Source organism: Meleagris gallopavo, chromosome Z, assembly GCF_905368555.1.
Source record: "Meleagris gallopavo chromosome Z, MGAL_WU_HG_1.1, whole genome shotgun sequence".
NCBI lineage: Eukaryota > Metazoa > Chordata > Aves > Galliformes > Phasianidae > Meleagris > Meleagris gallopavo.
In genome coordinates, this window is record NC_139435.1 from 61,314,021 (window position 1) to 61,333,115 (window position 19,095).

The 19,095-nt window shown below is 34.2% G+C and overlaps 1 protein-coding gene across 1 annotated transcript in view; it reads left to right on the forward strand.

The window, feature by feature from the left end:
- MAN2A1 (mannosidase alpha class 2A member 1) overlaps positions 1–19,095 on the forward strand; it is a 114,546-nt gene that overhangs the window by 36,438 nt on the left and 59,013 nt on the right. The window contains exons 7-11 of the mRNA XM_085213073.1: positions 1,753–1,939; positions 8,079–8,256; positions 10,847–11,049; positions 15,229–15,414; positions 16,212–16,326. Coding sequence (XP_085069199.1) covers positions 1,753–1,939; positions 8,079–8,256; positions 10,847–11,049; positions 15,229–15,414; positions 16,212–16,326 — 869 coding nt within the window. The remainder of the gene's footprint in view (positions 1–1,752; positions 1,940–8,078; positions 8,257–10,846; positions 11,050–15,228; positions 15,415–16,211; positions 16,327–19,095) is intronic.

Consider the following 19,095-nt stretch of genomic DNA (forward strand, 5'->3'; position numbering starts at 1 on the left):
AGAAAAGTATTTCATGCTTTTTTTTTTAATTTTTTTTTTCCTATTTCCCACTTAAAAACTTTGAACAGAAGTTCACCTTCCTTTCAAGTGTATAAAAAAGTATACTTTACTTTTAAAATTAGTGTAATTGCTTTCTTATAATTTTTAATAATTACATGTTACACAGTTTGAAAGGTTTCATAATTAATGTGGTCATTGTATCTTAGAAAACTGATATGTGTTTAAATGAATGTGCTTTTCCATATGAATCTTTTGTTGTGCTTAGTATACTGTTCCAAGTCCTTACAAGCTGTGTGGTGAAGATATGCAATCAAGTTTACTTTTTGCTTTTTTAAAATAAACTGGTACATCACTATTTTGTCAGTACAGAGCATAACAAGTTTGTTTTGTACTTGCTATTGAAAGGTAGTGATCATTTTGAAGTTTTATGGTATCTGTATGTCGTTAATCAGAAATTGTAGTGAGAAAGGTACTCAGGGAAGGCAATCTGCTGCACAAGCAAACTTTTCCTGAGGAAGACATAAAACTGTGAAATAAAAAGTCTTTTAGAAACAATTCAGAGGTTTTTTTTTGTTTAAAGCTGTATATGCCACTCATTTAATAGATGACTTAACTGACCTGCCCATTTAAAATGATTGCATGCATAAATCACATTTATGCTATTGATGTAGTGTTTGGATTTCAGAAGAAGGCTTTTCAAAAGAGATCACAGATCAAAGTTCAAAGCATGCTCATCTGACATAATATGTAGGTGTAGTAACTGAGATGAAGATAACTGCTGTAGTTGAAAAGTAAATACAAATATTAGTGGATAATTGCCTTTTAAGTCAGAACAAAGTAATACTAAAATAAGAGTATTTTAATTAAAGATCTGAAGTGGAATGACAAAGACTTAAGGTTTTGAAGAGTAGTTTTGTGTTACTGGCACATTTTTCTTAGTATACAGGTTCTTTGGTACATCAGCAGCATTCATAAAATGCTTAAAGTGTGTAGTGAACTAAACAGCATTTGGAAGTTTTACCACATGAGCGAATTTAGGGTTCATTTAAGATCGGAAAGAACTTAAGATTTTCTTTGAAATTAAATTTTGGAATACCTTCTTTTGAGAAGGACCAAAGTTTTTATACAGCTCTAATTTTAGTGGGACAAACTTTAAAGAATGGACTGACTAATTGGAAAATTTAAGAATTTAGAAGTGATCTCAAGCTTACATAGAAGTATATGCACTTCTATTTACAAGTATCTAAAATGTATTTTACAAGTCTATGGAATCATGCAGGTAATGTAATGAAGTCATGAGTTCCAGAAATCCAGATACTGTTAAAGCTGATTAACTCAGATGTGCTGAAGAAAGTAGCATCATATTTATTTATTCTGAGGGAGGCTATTGCATCATTTTATTCATTTTTGTGTAGTTTCTTCTTTTTGTTTGCTTGAAGTACAAAAATATTTTTGTTCACCTCTCTAATTCTGGAAATAGTCAGCTTTGTGTGAGTGGGAAAAATCTCAAACATTTTCTTCATACATTTCCAAACCACTCAAGCTTTTTTGAGATTCTAATTGTCTGGATCCATTTTTAGCCTTTATTATTATGTTAACCATACACAGAAAAGTTTCTGCTCTACATAGAATTCAGATACGGATATTCAAAGCAAGAAATTGTCTTGGTCTTGGATTGAGATAGTGGAACTGATTTCGTTCTGGCAAATTAAGAATTTATAGTAAAGGTTTGCTCTATTTATTTAATTCCAGATTTGGGATCCAGTACAGATATCCTTTGCCATATGATGCCTTTCTATAGCTATGATATTCCTCATACTTGTGGTCCAGATCCAAAAATCTGCTGCCAGTTTGATTTCAAACGTCTTCCTGGAGGAAGAGTTAGCTGTCCATGGAGAGTTCCACCTGAAGCCATTCACTCTGGAAACATTCAACACAGGTACAATTTTTTCATATTCTGAAATAAGAAAATAACTTCAAAACCAGACAAATGAAAAATTGTTCTGGTCTAAGATGACAATTATGATTAGCTTGAGTGAGTTTATGTAGTTCTTAAGTGAAATATGTAGTGGGAAGATAATACCTAGTGTTTGCTCTTAAGTTCAAAGTATAGTAGACAGTGAAGTTTGAAAATAGATGATAATTAAGGAAGACGCATATCATTTATTGTTTTCCATTTCTTGTCATGTGAGTTTACAAGTTTTATAAGCTCTGGTAAGTCCTGATTGTAGGCATGCTAAATTTTTTCAATTTTCCTGTTCACTTGGGCCTTGCTGACAATGTACTGCAGTACATCCAGTTAAACTTGTATGTATTTGGTAATGAAACAGGAAGAGAAAAACAAGCTCAAATGTTTCTCTTGCAGAATGTCACTTCAGTTTATCTTACTGTTTCAAATACTTGCCCCATTCTCTGCCCATACTCCACTCCATTCACTCTGGTTTTGAATGCCTCAGGAATCCAAGCAGTTAAGTTGTTGCAGTTTATTGTTTTGTTTTCTGAGAACTTTTTATAGTTGTTTTTTTTTTTTTTTTTTTTTTGGTATTTAATAACTTTGAAAAAGTTTTAGGTTGATAGGAGAAACCATAAAAATAATCTTGAGTTGCATCAACTTTCTGATAGTTGTTCTCTTTTTGAATGAAAGTTTTTTTCCCTACCACTATTTACCTTTTTTACTTCATTTTCTTAAATACAGGTCAGAATTCTCAAGTAATTTGATGCATCTAAGGATCTGTATTTGGTCAGGACAGTACTGTCAGTATCACTGGACATTCACTGGTACAGCTCTGAAGTATCAGTATTATGCAAGTTGAAGTATATAAGTGATTTTTGGGTGTGAGTGGGTTATTTAGCTCCTTCAGTATCAGAATAATGGTTTGTGGTCCTAGTTACAGAAATTCTTTTAAACTTTCTGAAGCATATTTACAAAACAGAAAAAGCAACAGTCATAGAGGTAGTACTGTGTGTATTTATCAGATATCTTTATTGTTCTTTATTTTTGTGCTTCTGTAGTTCTAACCACTTTAACATGGGCCAAAACCATATTTCATAAGGTTTTTTTTATAGTATTTAAGCTTATACTATAGAAAATGTGGAACATTGTTTGAGAGTTTATCTTAAGGGAAGTGGAATCCAAGTCCACATTTGGAAAATTCTGTTAAGTATGTGCCGAATAACTGCTGAAAGCAGGATGGAGAAAGAGAGGTTTCCTGATTTCTGACTGTAAGTTTATGTAACACTATAATTAAGATTGTTCCAATTGCCCTACTTCTATAATCATTTTGAATATTCCACTGTGAAAGGGCTTTCAGTACAAAATCTAGCTAGTAGTTATGTAACATGTGGTTCACTGTAATTTTTGTGAGTTCAAGATGGTTTGATCCTTCCAGTGGAAGACTTAAGGGATAGTGGGGATAACACAGTTAAATATTCTGTAACTGCAATACAGTGAGATATTTTTCCATGGTATGTCCTCACAGTACTTGGCAATCTGTGGCCTAGGTATCCTAGTGTAAATGCTTTAAATGAGTCTATGTCCTGTGTCTTGTGTGTCCTGTTTAAAGAATAAAAATATTCAGATGCACTCGAGTTTAGAAAAAAATGAGTTGTTTTGATAATGTTAATTGAATTTCAAAGTTTTACATATCCATTTACTGTTTTGAAACTAAATAAACTGTAAGATGGAACTGCTAAAGTTTTTTATTCAGGAAGACTGTATTCTGTGGTCCTGTTTACTGCCTTCAGGCCTTTTATAACATCTGTGAGTACAAGAGAAGTCTATGAAGGTGTTCAAAATTATAGCAAATTGCTGAGTATGGCAGCTTTAAGAATAGCAGGATTACTTTAAAGTTTTAGTCTAGATGCTGACGATTTAAAGTGAGCTACTGTCATCAGAAATGTGATTTATAACCTTAAAAAATTATATCACAACTGTCATGTTTTAGAACTAGACTAGAACAATCTAGTTTAGAACTAGAAATGATGATAGGAAAAAAGTACTTTTATTTGAAACTAAAAAGGTGAAAGATGATGAGAGAGCAATAGTTATGATAGAGTACAGATAAAATTTTCAGTTACTGAGTGTTTATCATTAGTAAGGAAAAGCTCACATGTATTTAGGTCCCTGTTACATAAAGAAAAATCTTGATTATGTGACTCAATTTGTTGCAACAAGCGTATGTACGAGTGGCAAATGGTTTAACAAATACTTGAAATGTGCAGGCTATGAGGATAATATAGAGAGAGTCAGTTTGGAATGCAGTTTGAGCTTTTTTTTTTTTTTTTTAAGTTTCAACTTAGCTGGGAGATTCCAAGATGCCACTTTTGTGTAACAATCTAAAATAGACCTTGTGTTAGAAATGGTTCATTCATCATGTTACATGGAATCAATAAAAGATGAGTGGCAGATATTTTGTGAAGGTATGATCAAGTTGAGGTATATCAAGTATGGTCTCAAAAACTTAGTTTTCAGTAGATAATTGGCAAGTGTAGATAGCATGGAAATGCAACAGGTTGGTAGGCACTGTCCAAGGAGAAAGTGAAACTGACTCATTGTCTTTGTGTTCAGAGCCTGGCTTCTTTGCATTTGTGACACTAAAAAGAGCATAGGAATTTCCACTTCAATAGTGTAGTTTCAAATAACCCCATTAAACTTTAGGAAATACTGGTTTTCTAGAAAACGCTAGCAGTATAACTCATATTTAAAGAAAATGTTGAAATATTGTAGAAAACAAACTTTTCCGATTGGGCCTGTGTAACAGAAGTTTTGTAGATCTTTATGAAGAAGAGACGGGAGAAATACAGGATTAATTAGAAAATCTATATGTCACAAGCTTTCCAAGGCAAAGGTCTGTAGCACAGTCATATCTCTCATTTCTGGTTTGTTTCTTGAGTGAAAAAAATATAGGAGATCTACACTACATGGAGCTGAATAAAGTAGTATTTGATACATTAAATTTAGAGGCTGGATTTACAGTAGTGATCTTTAATCAATACTAGAATTGCAATTAAATTGATGAAACATTTCAAATATTCAGATGGGATTGCTTTTGATTTTAATACTGTTATGGCTTTATGTGCATTTTAAAGAAATACTTGATCAAGAACTTAGGACTAGTAGCTGTTGGATTTATCGTTGCCCTGGAACTTAATTGCAATAAAGCAAGGAATGAGAGAGCCACCTAATTGAAAGCCTGCCCTTTTTAAATTACATCTCAGAAAAATATTGGTTATAAAGATTCTACATGCCTAATCTTTCGATTGTACCCTCATCTACATGTTGAAGTTCTAGCTTTTGAGCAAACAGCTTGTACCTGAGTTAAAAGAAAATACAGATTTTTTTTTTTTCCTCTCCTTGAATGGAAATGAATTGTTCTGTTTGAGGAGGTATAGCTTGTTTTGATGAATATCTCTTTCCCATCTATAGATTTAGGAAAGAATTAGATCTGCAAAAATGGACACTCAGTACTCTACAAGCACAGAAAATGGGCTTTGTTTCTCTTCCCCTACTGCTCAGAAGCCACTTTAGTCATTCAGCTTCTTTTTCTTTATAATTGATGACATTGCTCAATGTGGAACTGCGAGTAGAATTAAACTGCTTTTGTGGCACTGGTGTTTGCATTTGATCTCAGATTCCTGATTCTTGAGTAGGGAGTACTTAAAATGCATAAAGATCTCCTTCACAAATTCACCTGAATAGCAAACTGCAGATCAACCAAATAGTTTTGTTTTCTAGTTGAGATCATAGAGCGAAGAGTGAGACCCTGATGCTTGATGTACTGTATGGACTTTAGTTGTGACTTCACAGTCCCTGTTATCAACCTGTCATATTGGAATAACTATTAGCTGCTGCAAAATTTCTTGTGATTTCCACAGATTCGTGGCTGCTGCTTCTCCTTTGGTAACAGCAGGAAAACCATCTTTGTCAATTGTTTTTATTTTTGATGTTGTTACTGACTTGGCTTATTAATATTATATTGATATGTTGAGAAATGCATTATGTGTTTTGTCGGTAATTACAGGAATTTTTAACTATTTAAGAAGCCAGTAAAACGGTGTTGCTTCTGTTAAAATATAGCTGTTGTTACGTGGCTAGAAAAAGTTTATCATGACTAATCCATATGGTTTTCACATTTTTATTCAGAAGGGTAGAATAAACATATCTCAAAGTCTACCTAATATCTTGCTGGGGGACCAGAAAGTGAAACTCTTTCTCAATGTGTTAGTTTTTTTCTATGAAAGTATTTTTCATCTGCAAGTTCTGCCTGCAGGTTTTTGATGACTCTTTCTCACTACTGCCTGTGAGAGTGATTTAGGAAGTTATTAGAGCGCAATTTCTCCTGAAACAGAATTTTTAGTAGAAGATATACTTGACATGCTACATTAGATTTTTCACTGGTATTTTGTAATGGAACTAGTTTGCACTGGATCCCACTGCTCCCCTAAAAATATTTAGGTATTGTACAGATAAAAGTACTTTGAGCTAATCGCAAATGACACTAATGAATTCTGCAGTGAATTCGGAAAAACAACAACAACAACAACAACAAAAACTATAGGAAGCCATTGAGGAGAGATACCAAAGGCAAATACAGCAGCAACTTACCTTTCCTGAAGTTCCGTACTTTTCAAGAGGCTGTAAAATATTTTTCTAACAACAGAGTGTAATGAAAAATATAGTCTGGCTTCTTATAAGGTAGAAATACCAAATTTTCTGTTATGTCAGTTGTTGTATTTGTTGTATGAGAAGGAAGACTTCACATTTAAATCAGCATCCTGTTGAATGTGATGGAAAATATTGATTAACACTTGGTAATATTGATAAATATTTGGTAATCTGATCTATAAAGTATGCTATAGTAAAGACAGAGGGGAGGCAGAAGCATAGTTATTAGTTGTTTGTAATCTCACGTTGGCAGAACTGTAGCTATTCAACTGAAGGTTTTGTGCTGATGTCTTCCTCCCATCACTATACATTCAGATGTATTTACTCAGTACTTACAAAATTGAATAAGAAAATGTACAAACACTGACTTGTTGATCAAATATGGGTTTATGGATTTCAAAGGTGTTTCGGTTGTTACAGAAATGTTTATATTTTGAGTACAAATTCAAAGTAGATGATGGCAAAACATCTGTTAAAATTCTGGGAGAAAAAGATTATTGGAATCTGGAATTAGCTGCTATTTTCAATTTAAAACTTCATCTCGTTCCTACTTCTGTTCTCTTGCATATGTTACTACAATTTGTGCTCCCTAATAAAATTATTTCCACATCTTTAATTAAAGAGAATAAACAACTGAAGATTTTGGTATTGACCTTTTCACTAACCCAGACTTCATACTTCGTAACTCCTAGTGTTCTTAATCTACTGCTTAATGACAGAAACGTGTTTTCCTTGTCAAAGCACTGAGTGGATGCCAAACAAGAATATCACGGCTTTTTCCTTTTTTTTTTTTTAATTGTTTGTTTGGTTTTGTATGTTGGGTTTTTTGTTTTTTTTAAGGCTGTTTTTGAGGTTAAGAAGGCTTGACTCTAAGACAGGAAGAAGTTGGCTGAAGGGGAAACAGTGGTTATTAATAGCAGTCTTCCAAAAGAAATCTTTTTTGCAAGGCTGAAGTTACTCCAAGATTAATTTATGGGCAGTTATTCTGTCAAGGATGTGGAGGTATGAATTAAGGTGTCTGAGTGAATTACAGGAGGGGATGAGAAGAGATGCTTATTATTTTAAATAAGGGCTGGAAAGGATTAGGATTCTTATCCAAATATAAAGCAAGTAAACATAATTTAAACTGTTAGTTCTGACACAGGAGCAAATTGATGCAGACTAAACTATTGTTTAAGATCTTGATACGCTTTTTGGAAGATTTAATTGGCACAGTTTCGGCAGCGCAGTTCGTTGAATGTGGTGCCCCAATAGAAGGAATTGCATCTAGCTTTTAATTACAAAGTGAAACAGTGTGTTATGTCCTTTTTAGAGTCACCATAATGCGTAGCTTGATGTCAAATAATTGTTTCAAATACTTATCTTTATTCTTCTGTTTTCTGAATTATATTATTATTATTTTTTTTTTTCAAAGGGCCTGGATGATTTTAGATCAATACAGAAAGAAGTCAAAGCTTTTCCGTACTAAAGTTCTGCTGGCTCCATTAGGGGATGATTTTCGTTATGCTGAGAGCTCAGAATGGGATCAGCAGTATCAGAACTATCAGAAATTGTTTGATTATATGAATGCTCATCCTGAATTGCACGTTAAGGTAAGTAAAAGTCTTCCTCATGTTTGTGGAGAAAACTGGTTCTCAGTATTCTGAAATACAGTGGTAAAACACTAGTAGTTTTGAAGCAAAACATTCCCAGTAGTACTACCTGCTTGAAAATTCTAAGTAATATTCAAATTAGATTACTTTTATTTCACAGAGTTCAAGTTTAGTTATTTTAAGGCTCACAGGGTTTGTCTTTGTTATTTAAAATGATTTGATTTTCTTACTGGAAGTTCAGGAAACTTATGTCACTATGTTTGGATCCTCATGTTTTTATGTCCTACAGAATTGTAACAAACAAAAAAAAGTTAACTGAAAGGTGATTGCTTGCACATATTTTTACTATTAAAATAATACTGTTTAATACAGTAAAATCTGCGATTAACCTGACTACAGAAGTAGTGAATTATCAAATGAAATTATCCATATTCTTTCATTCTACTGTGTAAAATGTGTACTTCAAAGTCTTCTACAGTATATTCTTTCTGAAGTCTGTTACATTTTCATCACTTCTTAACATGGGTCTAAGAGGTAGTGGAGCACAATCTTGGTTTTTCTTATGTATGAAGTGAGAGCGCAATTTTTTTCCCCCATATTTAATCTTTTTAAACCTGGTCTACCTTTTTCACTTCTTTTTCAGTTTGTGCATACAGTATATACCCTATCTTCTCTCAATTCTCCCCCATTACCCTAATCATGTAGGTTTGAGTAGTACATTAGTTCTTCCTGCTGGCTTCTTGACTGGTATTCTGTGTAAAAAGGATGATTTGTTGGGCTGACAGCTTGTCAGCATCCGTCTTCTGTGAGGTATGAATGACATGACAAAGGTGAATGTTTACTATGGAAGGGAATAGTCCTAGAAAATACTCTTTGGTCATCTTGCAATCACTATCTTTACTAGACTGAGCAAGGAGTTATTCTTTGGGCACTAACAGCAATAGAATTTCTGTTATCTCATTTCCTACTGATCGGAGCTATGTGAATTCATCACTGGGGCAAAAGCTGTGGGCTCTGCCTCTGGTATTGTTCTTCAAGAACCATTTCTGTAAGGTTCTGCTCAGGAGTCTGCTATTATGGTTCTAGGAGTCTACTTCATTAGCCCTTGCTTGTCCACCTGAATTAATACCTTGGAAATCACAAGACGTAACAAGCTCTTTTTCTGGTTTTTAAAACTTATACACAAAAATAAATTTAATACTCTTGTTTATCGGGTGTACTGTGTCCAGGCCTGGGGCCCCCAGTACAAGAAAGATGTGGAGCTCTTGGAACAGGTTCAGAGGAGGGCCACTAAGATGATCAGAGGGCTGGAGCACCTCTCCTGTGAGGAAAGGTTGAGGGAACTGAGCTTGTTTAGCTTGGAGAAGAGAAGGTTCTGGGGTGACCTCATTGAGGCCTTCCAATGCTTGAAGGGAGCATATAAACAGGAGTGGGAATGGCTGTTTACGAGGGTGGACAGTGATAGGACAAGGGAGAATGGTTTTAAACTGAGATGGGAGTTTTAGGTTAGATATTAGGAGGAAGATTTTTCACTCAGGAGGGTGGTGACACACTGGAACTGGCTGCCCAAGGAGGTTGTGGATGCCCCATTCCTGGAGGCATTCAAGGCCAGGCTGGATGTGTCCCTGGGCAGCCTGGTCTGGTGGCTGGCGACCCTGCACATAGCAGGAGGATGGAATGAGATGATCATTGTGGTCCTTCTCAAACCAGGCCATTTTATGATTCAAACAATCAATATCTAAGGTGCTTTGTTTGGATGCAGCACTATTAGCCCTACATTCCATCTCCTTATTTATTTAGATTTTGCTTCTTTTTTTTTTTTTTTTAATATATTGGTATAATTTATGCATGCAAATATAATCTTAGCAGCAGAACTTGCACGCTGCACCCTCGCTGCACCTTCCCAAGTGAACTTAAACTTCATAGGCAAATAAAAGGTCACGGTCAACTTCCTAAGAACTTAGAGTATATAAAATGTTCACTGTTCTGCCTTAAGAGCCATGATGACTAGGATCTTATTGGTTGCACAAGGTACTGTTTTCTGTCTTTGTAGCCCTAAAGCTTGCAGGTACTGTCTTTTGATCATGTTGGATCTCAACAAACAATTTATTTAAATGTAGGTTAAAAAAAACCCAGCAAACTACTGACATTCATTTTCAATTTTCTTATCAGCAGTCACTTGAGATCTACATATAGTATAGATTCTAGATTTTGGTGTATTACATCTAGTTTCTTGTTCAGTCCGGATGTCAACTTAGATGATACTGAGGAAATGCTTTGCTCATATATTAGATTTACACAAGAGAATACTTTTACTCCTTTTTGAGAATTAGTTTTTATTTTGGATATTAATGCATACTTAAAATGGAAAAAAAAAAAAGTTTTTCATATTTCTTGAACGTAAAATTCATGAAGAACTTCTGAAAGAATCATTACCCTTGTCTGAAAAGCGTGCAGGGAAATATTATAGCTTAGATTTCTGTTATAATTCTTCTTGAGGACTGACATATTCCTGGAATGCGTGTGTATCATTCTCTTCATATGTCTAAATAAAGAAGTTGGAACTACAGTCATTTTTATTTTCTTCCAGGCCCAGTTTGGAACTTTATCAGATTACTTTGAAGCTCTTCACAAAGAAAGTAATTTGGGTGAAAGGAGCAGCAGCTCATTTTTCCCTGTATTAAGTGGAGACTTTTTCACCTATGCAGACAGGGATCATCACTACTGGAGTGGATATTTTACATCACGACCCTTCTATAAACGACTGGATAGAGTCTTGGAATCCTACTTACGGTAAATACTGTTATCTAATAAGTTTATAACACGTCATTTAATATGTGAGAGAGATGAATGTGTAAATAAGCGTGTTGGATAGGTGGAAAACTAACTGGAAATCTGTTTTATAAATTTAGTTATAGGAAGGATAGCACAGTAGTCTCCCAGTAACGATGAGTAGTTAATATACCTGAAATTTCATCAGTCCACAGAAATACAGTGATATTTTTTCAATCCGAACAAGTAATTTGCTCGTATGTACTATTCAAGTGACCATAAAGTCCTGAATCCAGCAGGTTGCATGCTTTTTATTTCTGTATTTGATCTAGATAAGTGTCAAATCTGTCTTTCCTCAGAGTTTTGGAAGGATTTCAGAGACAGTTTAAAAGTAGTCAAGAACATACCTCAGACTGTCAGGATTGCCTTGCTGTAATAAGTGTTCGCATCTTTTTTTAAAAGAAAAATAATTATTACTCTATTAACATGGTAATTAAGTGGTTTTCCTTTGTAGTATGTGGATCAATAATAGTCTGTGGATCAAATGCATTGCAGAAACACTAAACTGTATTTATGGCTCCAGAAATGTATGCAAATTTGTGACTTGTCTATTCCCAGAACTTGGGGATTCTGTTTCCAAGGATGATTCTTAAAATGATGCTTTCTCAGAGGCTTTTTGTTGTTGTCTTTTGGAAGGACCTTTTGAAGTATAGGTACTGGAATGCAACATCTTTTGCAGATCAGACCCTTTTGGGCTATAGAAAATATGTAGAGTGATGAATGATTCTTAAAGTATTTCTGATCACATATTTTTGTGTTGTAATGGCAGTACTGGAGGGAGCAAGAAAGGTGTAATATATAGGATTTCAGAGAATCTGAAATATGGTAAAGTGTAGATTTCACAGACTTGATAAAACCTTTACATGATCTGTAAGGTCTGTTTATCTTGTAATTGTAATGGCTTTTTTAGCCTTCTGTCTGAACTCAAAGAATATAAATAGATCTGAGGAAAAATAGTGAAGAAGTGGAAAAAAGAGCAAGACTTAAGAAATTTAAAATTGAGGGCCTGAAACTTAAAAAGGTGTTTAGGAAGAAAAGATGTAATAAAACTTCAAAAGTCTTGAACTTGCAGTGAATAGGAAGAAGTTAAGAATTTTCACAAATTTCAAAGTATTGAGAAAGGAAACTGAAGTCAGTCAGCAAAGAGGTGAAAAATAAGACCAAAGTTGTAAGGAATGGTAAAAAGCAAGAAGTTTCCTTCAGCATGTAATGTAAAAATACTACAGTAAAGATGACGAAGTAGTCTGTAGTATTTTCGTTTTGGAAAATTATCAATGCATATACCTAAAGCTCGTTAATATGATGCTCTTTTTTATGCTTCATATTTCATATCATCTCGATGCTGAAATGTTTTCAGTGTTGGCTTAGTACTTTCCTATTGCTTGTCATCTAGCAGTTGTGTACCTGATCACTGGCTGTTCTGAGTCTTCCTCTTCCTGTTGTGGAAGCATTTCATTCTTTATGCAGCTTTTCAAAATGTTTTCTTACACAATTTTTTTTTTTAAATTAAATTTTCACTTAAAATATCTTATCTCTTTACGGACTCATTTTTCAAAACTGAAACAGTCTTGTTGAAATGTAAGTCCTTGAGTGACAACAATTTTAGTAGATACGGTGTGCTTGCAAGGAGTGTTCACGATATAATTAGATTTCTATTTTAGCTTTACTCATCTGGGATTTTCTTTTTTTTTCTACGTACTAGTCAATTTAAGAGTGTTTGCAGTCTTAATTTTATTATCAGAAAATAGTTACACTTGATTAAATGAACTTAATGAGAAGAGGCAATTTGAAATTGAGATATCTGGCTAAGGTTTCTTGAAAACAGTAGTGTAATGGGATGGTCAGAGGTAATAAAGGTCTTCAAAACTTTTTCATCATGCCACCCCAGCTGTAAAAAAATAAAATAAATTATTACCTTCCTCTTTCTCCTTCCCCTCATTCTGTAAATTCAAATGTCCAAATGTCTCCTGAACACTGAGAGGCATGGAGTATCAACTGTCTTTCTAGGAAACTTCTTCCAGTAATTGACTACCTGCATGGTAAAGAAATTTTCTTAATGCAGAGTTTGTATATTAGGTGCTATGGATCCCCAAATTATAGTCCCTTCCACATTCTTATCCTTCTTGGAAGTAGTATTTTGCTGTCTGATGTTAGGCTGTGAAGTGAAAGCTGTATTCTGAGAGAGTGGCTTTACAGCATAGATTTGCTAGTCTTATTACTGGGTCCTGTGGTCAAAGCCTGTTGAACTTACGAGATGTTTATTAGTTCACTTTTACTTACTAGATAAAATGAAGAAGGTGAAGAGAGTTGGGAGTAGTTCAAATGACCTTGTGTATTGTTCAATGCAAGACCTTTACTGCCATGCTTTTTTTGTTTTTGATGAACGAAAAAGCTTAATATTTAGTTTGTTTGCAGTTAAATGTCTGTAGTTCAGGCAAATGTTTTGAGAGAAAATAATTACTTGATCCATCTGCTGCCTTCTGTGAAAAAAGCTTAAAAATATTATTCAGATTGGATGGAATCTGTTTCAGTAATTATCTCTTTCTACCATGAAAAATTGTCAACCTCTGTAAGTCATTTTCCGTATGTTATTGCGCTGTGAGAAATGAAGACTTGGGGAAGCAAATCAGGTCAGAAATCTCCATTTGCACTTGTCAGATAATTATTTTAGATTTTGCAGAGTAGTCTTAAACAGTAGATTTAATCTTCATTATACTCAACTGAGCTTTTTTTAAAATATATTTTGCTAGTGCTGCTCAACATTACCCGGTAATCTGTAGGTTGCCACACAGTTGAACGTCCAGAATAGATGCTGAAATAAACATGTATCTTAATTGTTGATTTGAGCTTTCATAAGTGTTTTACTCTTTTTATGTTGGAGGTAGTTTTTCTTAAAATTCAAGTTCTAGCAGTACATAGCAACTTCCCAGCTTTTAAAATTGGACATATTAAGTGTACAGGCTAAAACATGTCAAAGCTAGACATTTACAGAAATCTTGAATATTAACACATTGTTTTTATTGAAAATGTAGGAAATTGAAATACAAAATTGTATTATAATTTCTTATACCCAGGTGCAATATGCAGATGAAATTGTGATTTGATATTTTCATATTAGAATACTTACAAAGGTGTGAAAATTCAGTTCTGGCAGATGGAATAAAAATAACTGTTTGGGTATTTGACAGCTTAATTCAAGTAAAATACCTACTGAGATCACATATTTTTCTGAAAGGCAAAAGAGTTCCAAGTGTTCCTTTTAGAGAAAGTGGCTAAGTCAATTAAAAAGAAAGATAAATTTTTTTTTGCACTTCACACTAGTAGTACGTAACTTCTTGGTTTCCTTTAACTGTGAGGAAAGTTCATTTTTAAAAACAGAACTCTAATATTGTCAGAAAAGGAGATAAGAAAAAGTTAACAGATGATACCCAAAATACTTTACAGGCATCTTTATTAGGTATTCAGAATGACTGGCAATTACAGTATTTTTGTAAAATAAATCAATACTCTCATGAAACTAGTTGAAACCTAATGATGATGATTTAGTGCCAGAAGCATTAGCATAAGAAATTAGATAGAAGGGCTTCTCACTGTGTTCAGTCTAAGCTTTTTTTTGTATCCAGAGTTCCTACATATCAGATGACTATTTAGTGTGGATGTATTATGTAAGTCTATATATATATTTGTGTGTGTGTATAAATATACGTATTTCAAATTACACAGAATTTACAGATCAGTATATTTGAGACGATGTTATTTTATAAACAGTTCCTTTTTGAAATAAAACCCATATATCCTGTAAGACAGTCTATCTCTACTGTATATATTTCAAAATCTGGTCTGTATATCTCACATTTCTGAAAATCTTATGCTATTTTATCTATAAGGATAACTATATAACTATTTTCTATCACTGACGAGCATTGCAGAAAGCTTACAAGGTGTAAAGCTAGTTGATGATGATGTGCAGTCAGGATTTTTAACTGTTTGAAGCTAGAGCAGGCTGAGAAGTACTAGATTAACATTTAAAGGTCTCATGGAACCAGATATGTCAATGCAAGTTTATTGCTCAGGTAGAATGTGTCTTGCATTTTGCTTTTTAAACCTTTAAAAATATTTCATTTTTCTCTACAATTTCAGAGCAGCTGAGATCCTTTACTCCTTGGCTTTGATACAGTCCCATAAATACAACAAGATGAGTGTATTTCCTTCAGTGGATAACTATAAATTGCTGACAGAAGCTAGGAGGAACCTTGGACTCTTTCAGCATCATGATGCTATTACAGGAACATCAAAAGATTGGGTAGTTGTGGATTATGGCACTAGGTAATTTACTATAGATGTATACACTTAAATCTCATTTTCCTATTACTTTTTTTTACAAAAAGGTTTGTTTTAAACGGGCACACATTCCAGTTTGCAAAATGCTCAGTTCTAAAAGTGTAATATTATCAGTTACAGTAATGTCTGCATTTTATTGTATAGGAGATATGCTGCCTATTGGAATATAAAGCATTACTGAATTTGACTGATCGTTGGTTGATTGTTCAGCATGTCTCTTAAATTGATTATTATTATTAATTACTATTTAAATTGCCTTTAAGATAATCTTTGAACCTACTGCGTTCATGGGGAATAATCTTAAATTTCAAAAAACTATTGATTTATCTATAAAAACAGATTAAAACATATAAGTTAGTGCAGTGTGCTCCATTGTGAGAGATAAAACAAAAGATTTTCTTCACTTTACAATTAAAATTACACAGCTGTATATTTAAGAATCTTTAAACTTTGTATCAGTTGAGAAAATGGAAGTGATGTTAATCATTTAAATGATTTTTATGTTCCTGATGGTTTCTTTAATCCTGCTTAAATACAGTCTTCACTCAACAACTTTTCAGGCCAGTCTTCCCTTCAGGTATTGGAAATGAAAAGTATAAAACACGAACTTCCCTAAGATTAACACTTTATGAAATAATGGTATGTTGGGGGCATACATTTTGTGGTATAATAGTGGAGTGGAAATTACATTTTCAAGATGCAAACTAGGAATATAATCAAATTCAGCATAAGTGACAGAAAACAATTTCTGAAAACTAATGCTACTTCAAAAATTTTAACAGGCTTTTCCATTCTCTAATGAACTTGAAGAAAGTGATAATTGACTCTGCTCACATTCTTATCCTGAAGGATAAAGGTGCTTATAATTATGATATATCAACTCCATTCCTTAAGATGGTAAGCTATATTTCTTTATTTTCCCTAAAAAAAAAAAAAGAGTACTCTTTTCAATACAGTTGAGTGGCCTGGGAAGGGTCAGATCTAAATTTGCTGCTAATAATTGTTCAAGAACCTACTTCTTACCACTGTTCATACTGAAGATGTTGGAAAATAAAAGGTGAAAACTTCAGCTGTTGATGCTGAAAAGAAGTTCACAACTTAAATAATTGGGCTTATTATGTTCTACGTTGTGAATGACATAGTTAAATTGAGTATTTATATTTTCTTACAAGTTGCATTTATTGATAATTTCAGGAGTATAGAGGAATGCATGAATATGTTATGGTATGCAGTCCTGTAATTTGACATAGCTGGTTACTTAATTTTTTTTTCTTACAATATTTTCTATCTTGAATAGAAGTATAAACCAGATTTTCAGGACAAAGTCTAGACAAGCCGTGTGCTTTTTTCTTTAGCTGAGCTCATTGTAAACAAGAATCTACTGAAGTTAGTCAGCAGTGGATGTCCATACGTCATTTTGAGACTCACTTTACGAGAACGCCCTAAAGAAGGGCACTTGCTAATATTGTTTACTTTCACTGTTCTTAATTTTTCCCCTTCCCAAACACATCCTGTCCACTTTGATGGCTAGGTAATCTTAGGAATTGCTACACCTGTATTAGATTGAAAATGAGATGCTTTAATTTGTTAGTGTATATGTGTATATATAGTGTATATATATATATATATATATATTTAGTGTATATAACCAAAGCATGTCATAAGGCCTAATATTCCCATACTTCTGTGGATATTTCATAGAATCAAAGAATGGCTTGGGTTGGAAAAGACCTCAACAATCATGAAGTTCCAACTCCCCCTGCCATAGGCAAGGTTGCAAACCTCTGAATAAGTACTACATGAGATTGCCCAGGGCCCATCCAACATGGCCTTAAACACCTCCAGGGATGGGGCAACTTCTCTGCGCTTCACCGCTCTCTCAGTAAAAAAAAACTTCCTCCTCACATCTAATATAAATCTCCCTTCATTAGTTTAGAACCATACCCCTTATCCTGTCACTATCTTGCCACATAAAAAATTGATTTCCCTCATGTTTCTAAACCCCCTTTAAATATTGGAAGGCTGCAGTGAAATCTTCCTGGAGCCTTCTCTCTTCCAGGCTGAACAAGCCCAGTACCTTCAGTCTGTCTTCATAGGAGAAATGCTCCAGCCCTTGGATCATCCTTGTGGTCCTCCTCTGCACCCTCTCCAAAAGCTCCACTGTTTGCTGTGATGGGAACCCAGACTTGGATGCATACTCCAGCTGGGACCTTACAAGGATAGAGTTCAAGAAAAATAATCTCCTTTGTCTTGCTGGTCACTTGTCTTTTGCTGTAGCCCAGCATTACTCTTGACATATGGTCTGCAAGAGCACACTAGTGACTCAAGTCTAGCTTTTTGTTCTTTAATTACTGACACCACCATTAGCTAAGCATTTTGGTCAGCCATGAACAAGAGCCTGCATGCTGTTCTTGTAAAAATCTGCACCAGTGCAAGTGACCTGCTTTTGCTGTAATCACTACTGAAATGCATCACCCACCACTTCACTGTGCTCACATCCATGATTTGATTTCCATAAATATCCAGTGACCACTGATGAATGTCATTGGGTGCCTCTTTTTTCCAGATGGAGAAGTTCAGTGACACATCTCTGCTTCATATATGCTTCCATGTTGGCAGCATTTTGTCAAACTGCCCCCCTGCTGCAGTCTGTCACACAGCAACAAAATGTAATAGAACATTTTTGAGAAGGTTCATCCTCCTACTCCTGTGCCACCAACATTCACACTGACCTCTGACGCTGTGGGCCATCATAATAAAGTAGGAGGCGGTGGTTTTGGAATAGCCCTCACAACTGACTGGACCAGTCCTGTATATGTATTTAATTGGGTGCAGAAAACCAGTTTTCATATATGTGGCAACAGTTTGATTTGAAAAACATTTTTTTAAGGGTGTTTTCTGAAGTATTCTCTGGAACTGGGAGCTTTTCACTTCAGTTGCAATTTTTATAGCTGTCAAAATTGTATGAACCAATGCAAATGAAACTGTACTGTTGGCTGTTTTCTTGCTTAAAAACGAAGGTAATAGTGATAGCAATATCACTACCTAATTTCACTGAAGCTGGTATTAGAGAATAGAGAAACTAGTGAAAAAGAGGAATTTATGTATTCTGTGAAGCAGTTCTTGAAGCTTGTCATATAAAATCAAACACACACCCCTAAAGTATTTTTGAAGATTTATTTATGACAAGATCTTTCAGAAGACTAACCTTGAAGTCTGTGTGACAAAAATAGAGGATTATGGGACTTCTGTGAGTAAATAGAAACCTAGTATTATATAGCTGTTTGCAGAGTTTGAAGGAGGTTGGTGATAATAACATCTGGCATACAAGAATGAAAACATGGACTTACAATTTGATAGTGGTTAATTATAATAACAGACACTAATAGAAGCAGAGATTTCTCACTGAATTCTTTAAAGTGAAGGTTTCTTCTGTCAATTTAAAGAGTCCAAAATCTTTACTGATTCTGTGTCTAAACCATAAAAATTACAAATCACTTTTTGAGAAGATGTCTTTCTTTGTAATATGCTAAGTCAGGGTTCTAATTATGGTATGGCTAGCATGTTTTTGTACTTCATAAAGTGTAATCTTGTATCATAGAATCACAGAATCATAGAATCTTTAAGTTGAAAATCACTTTGTCATCTGGTCCAGCTCTTCTACAA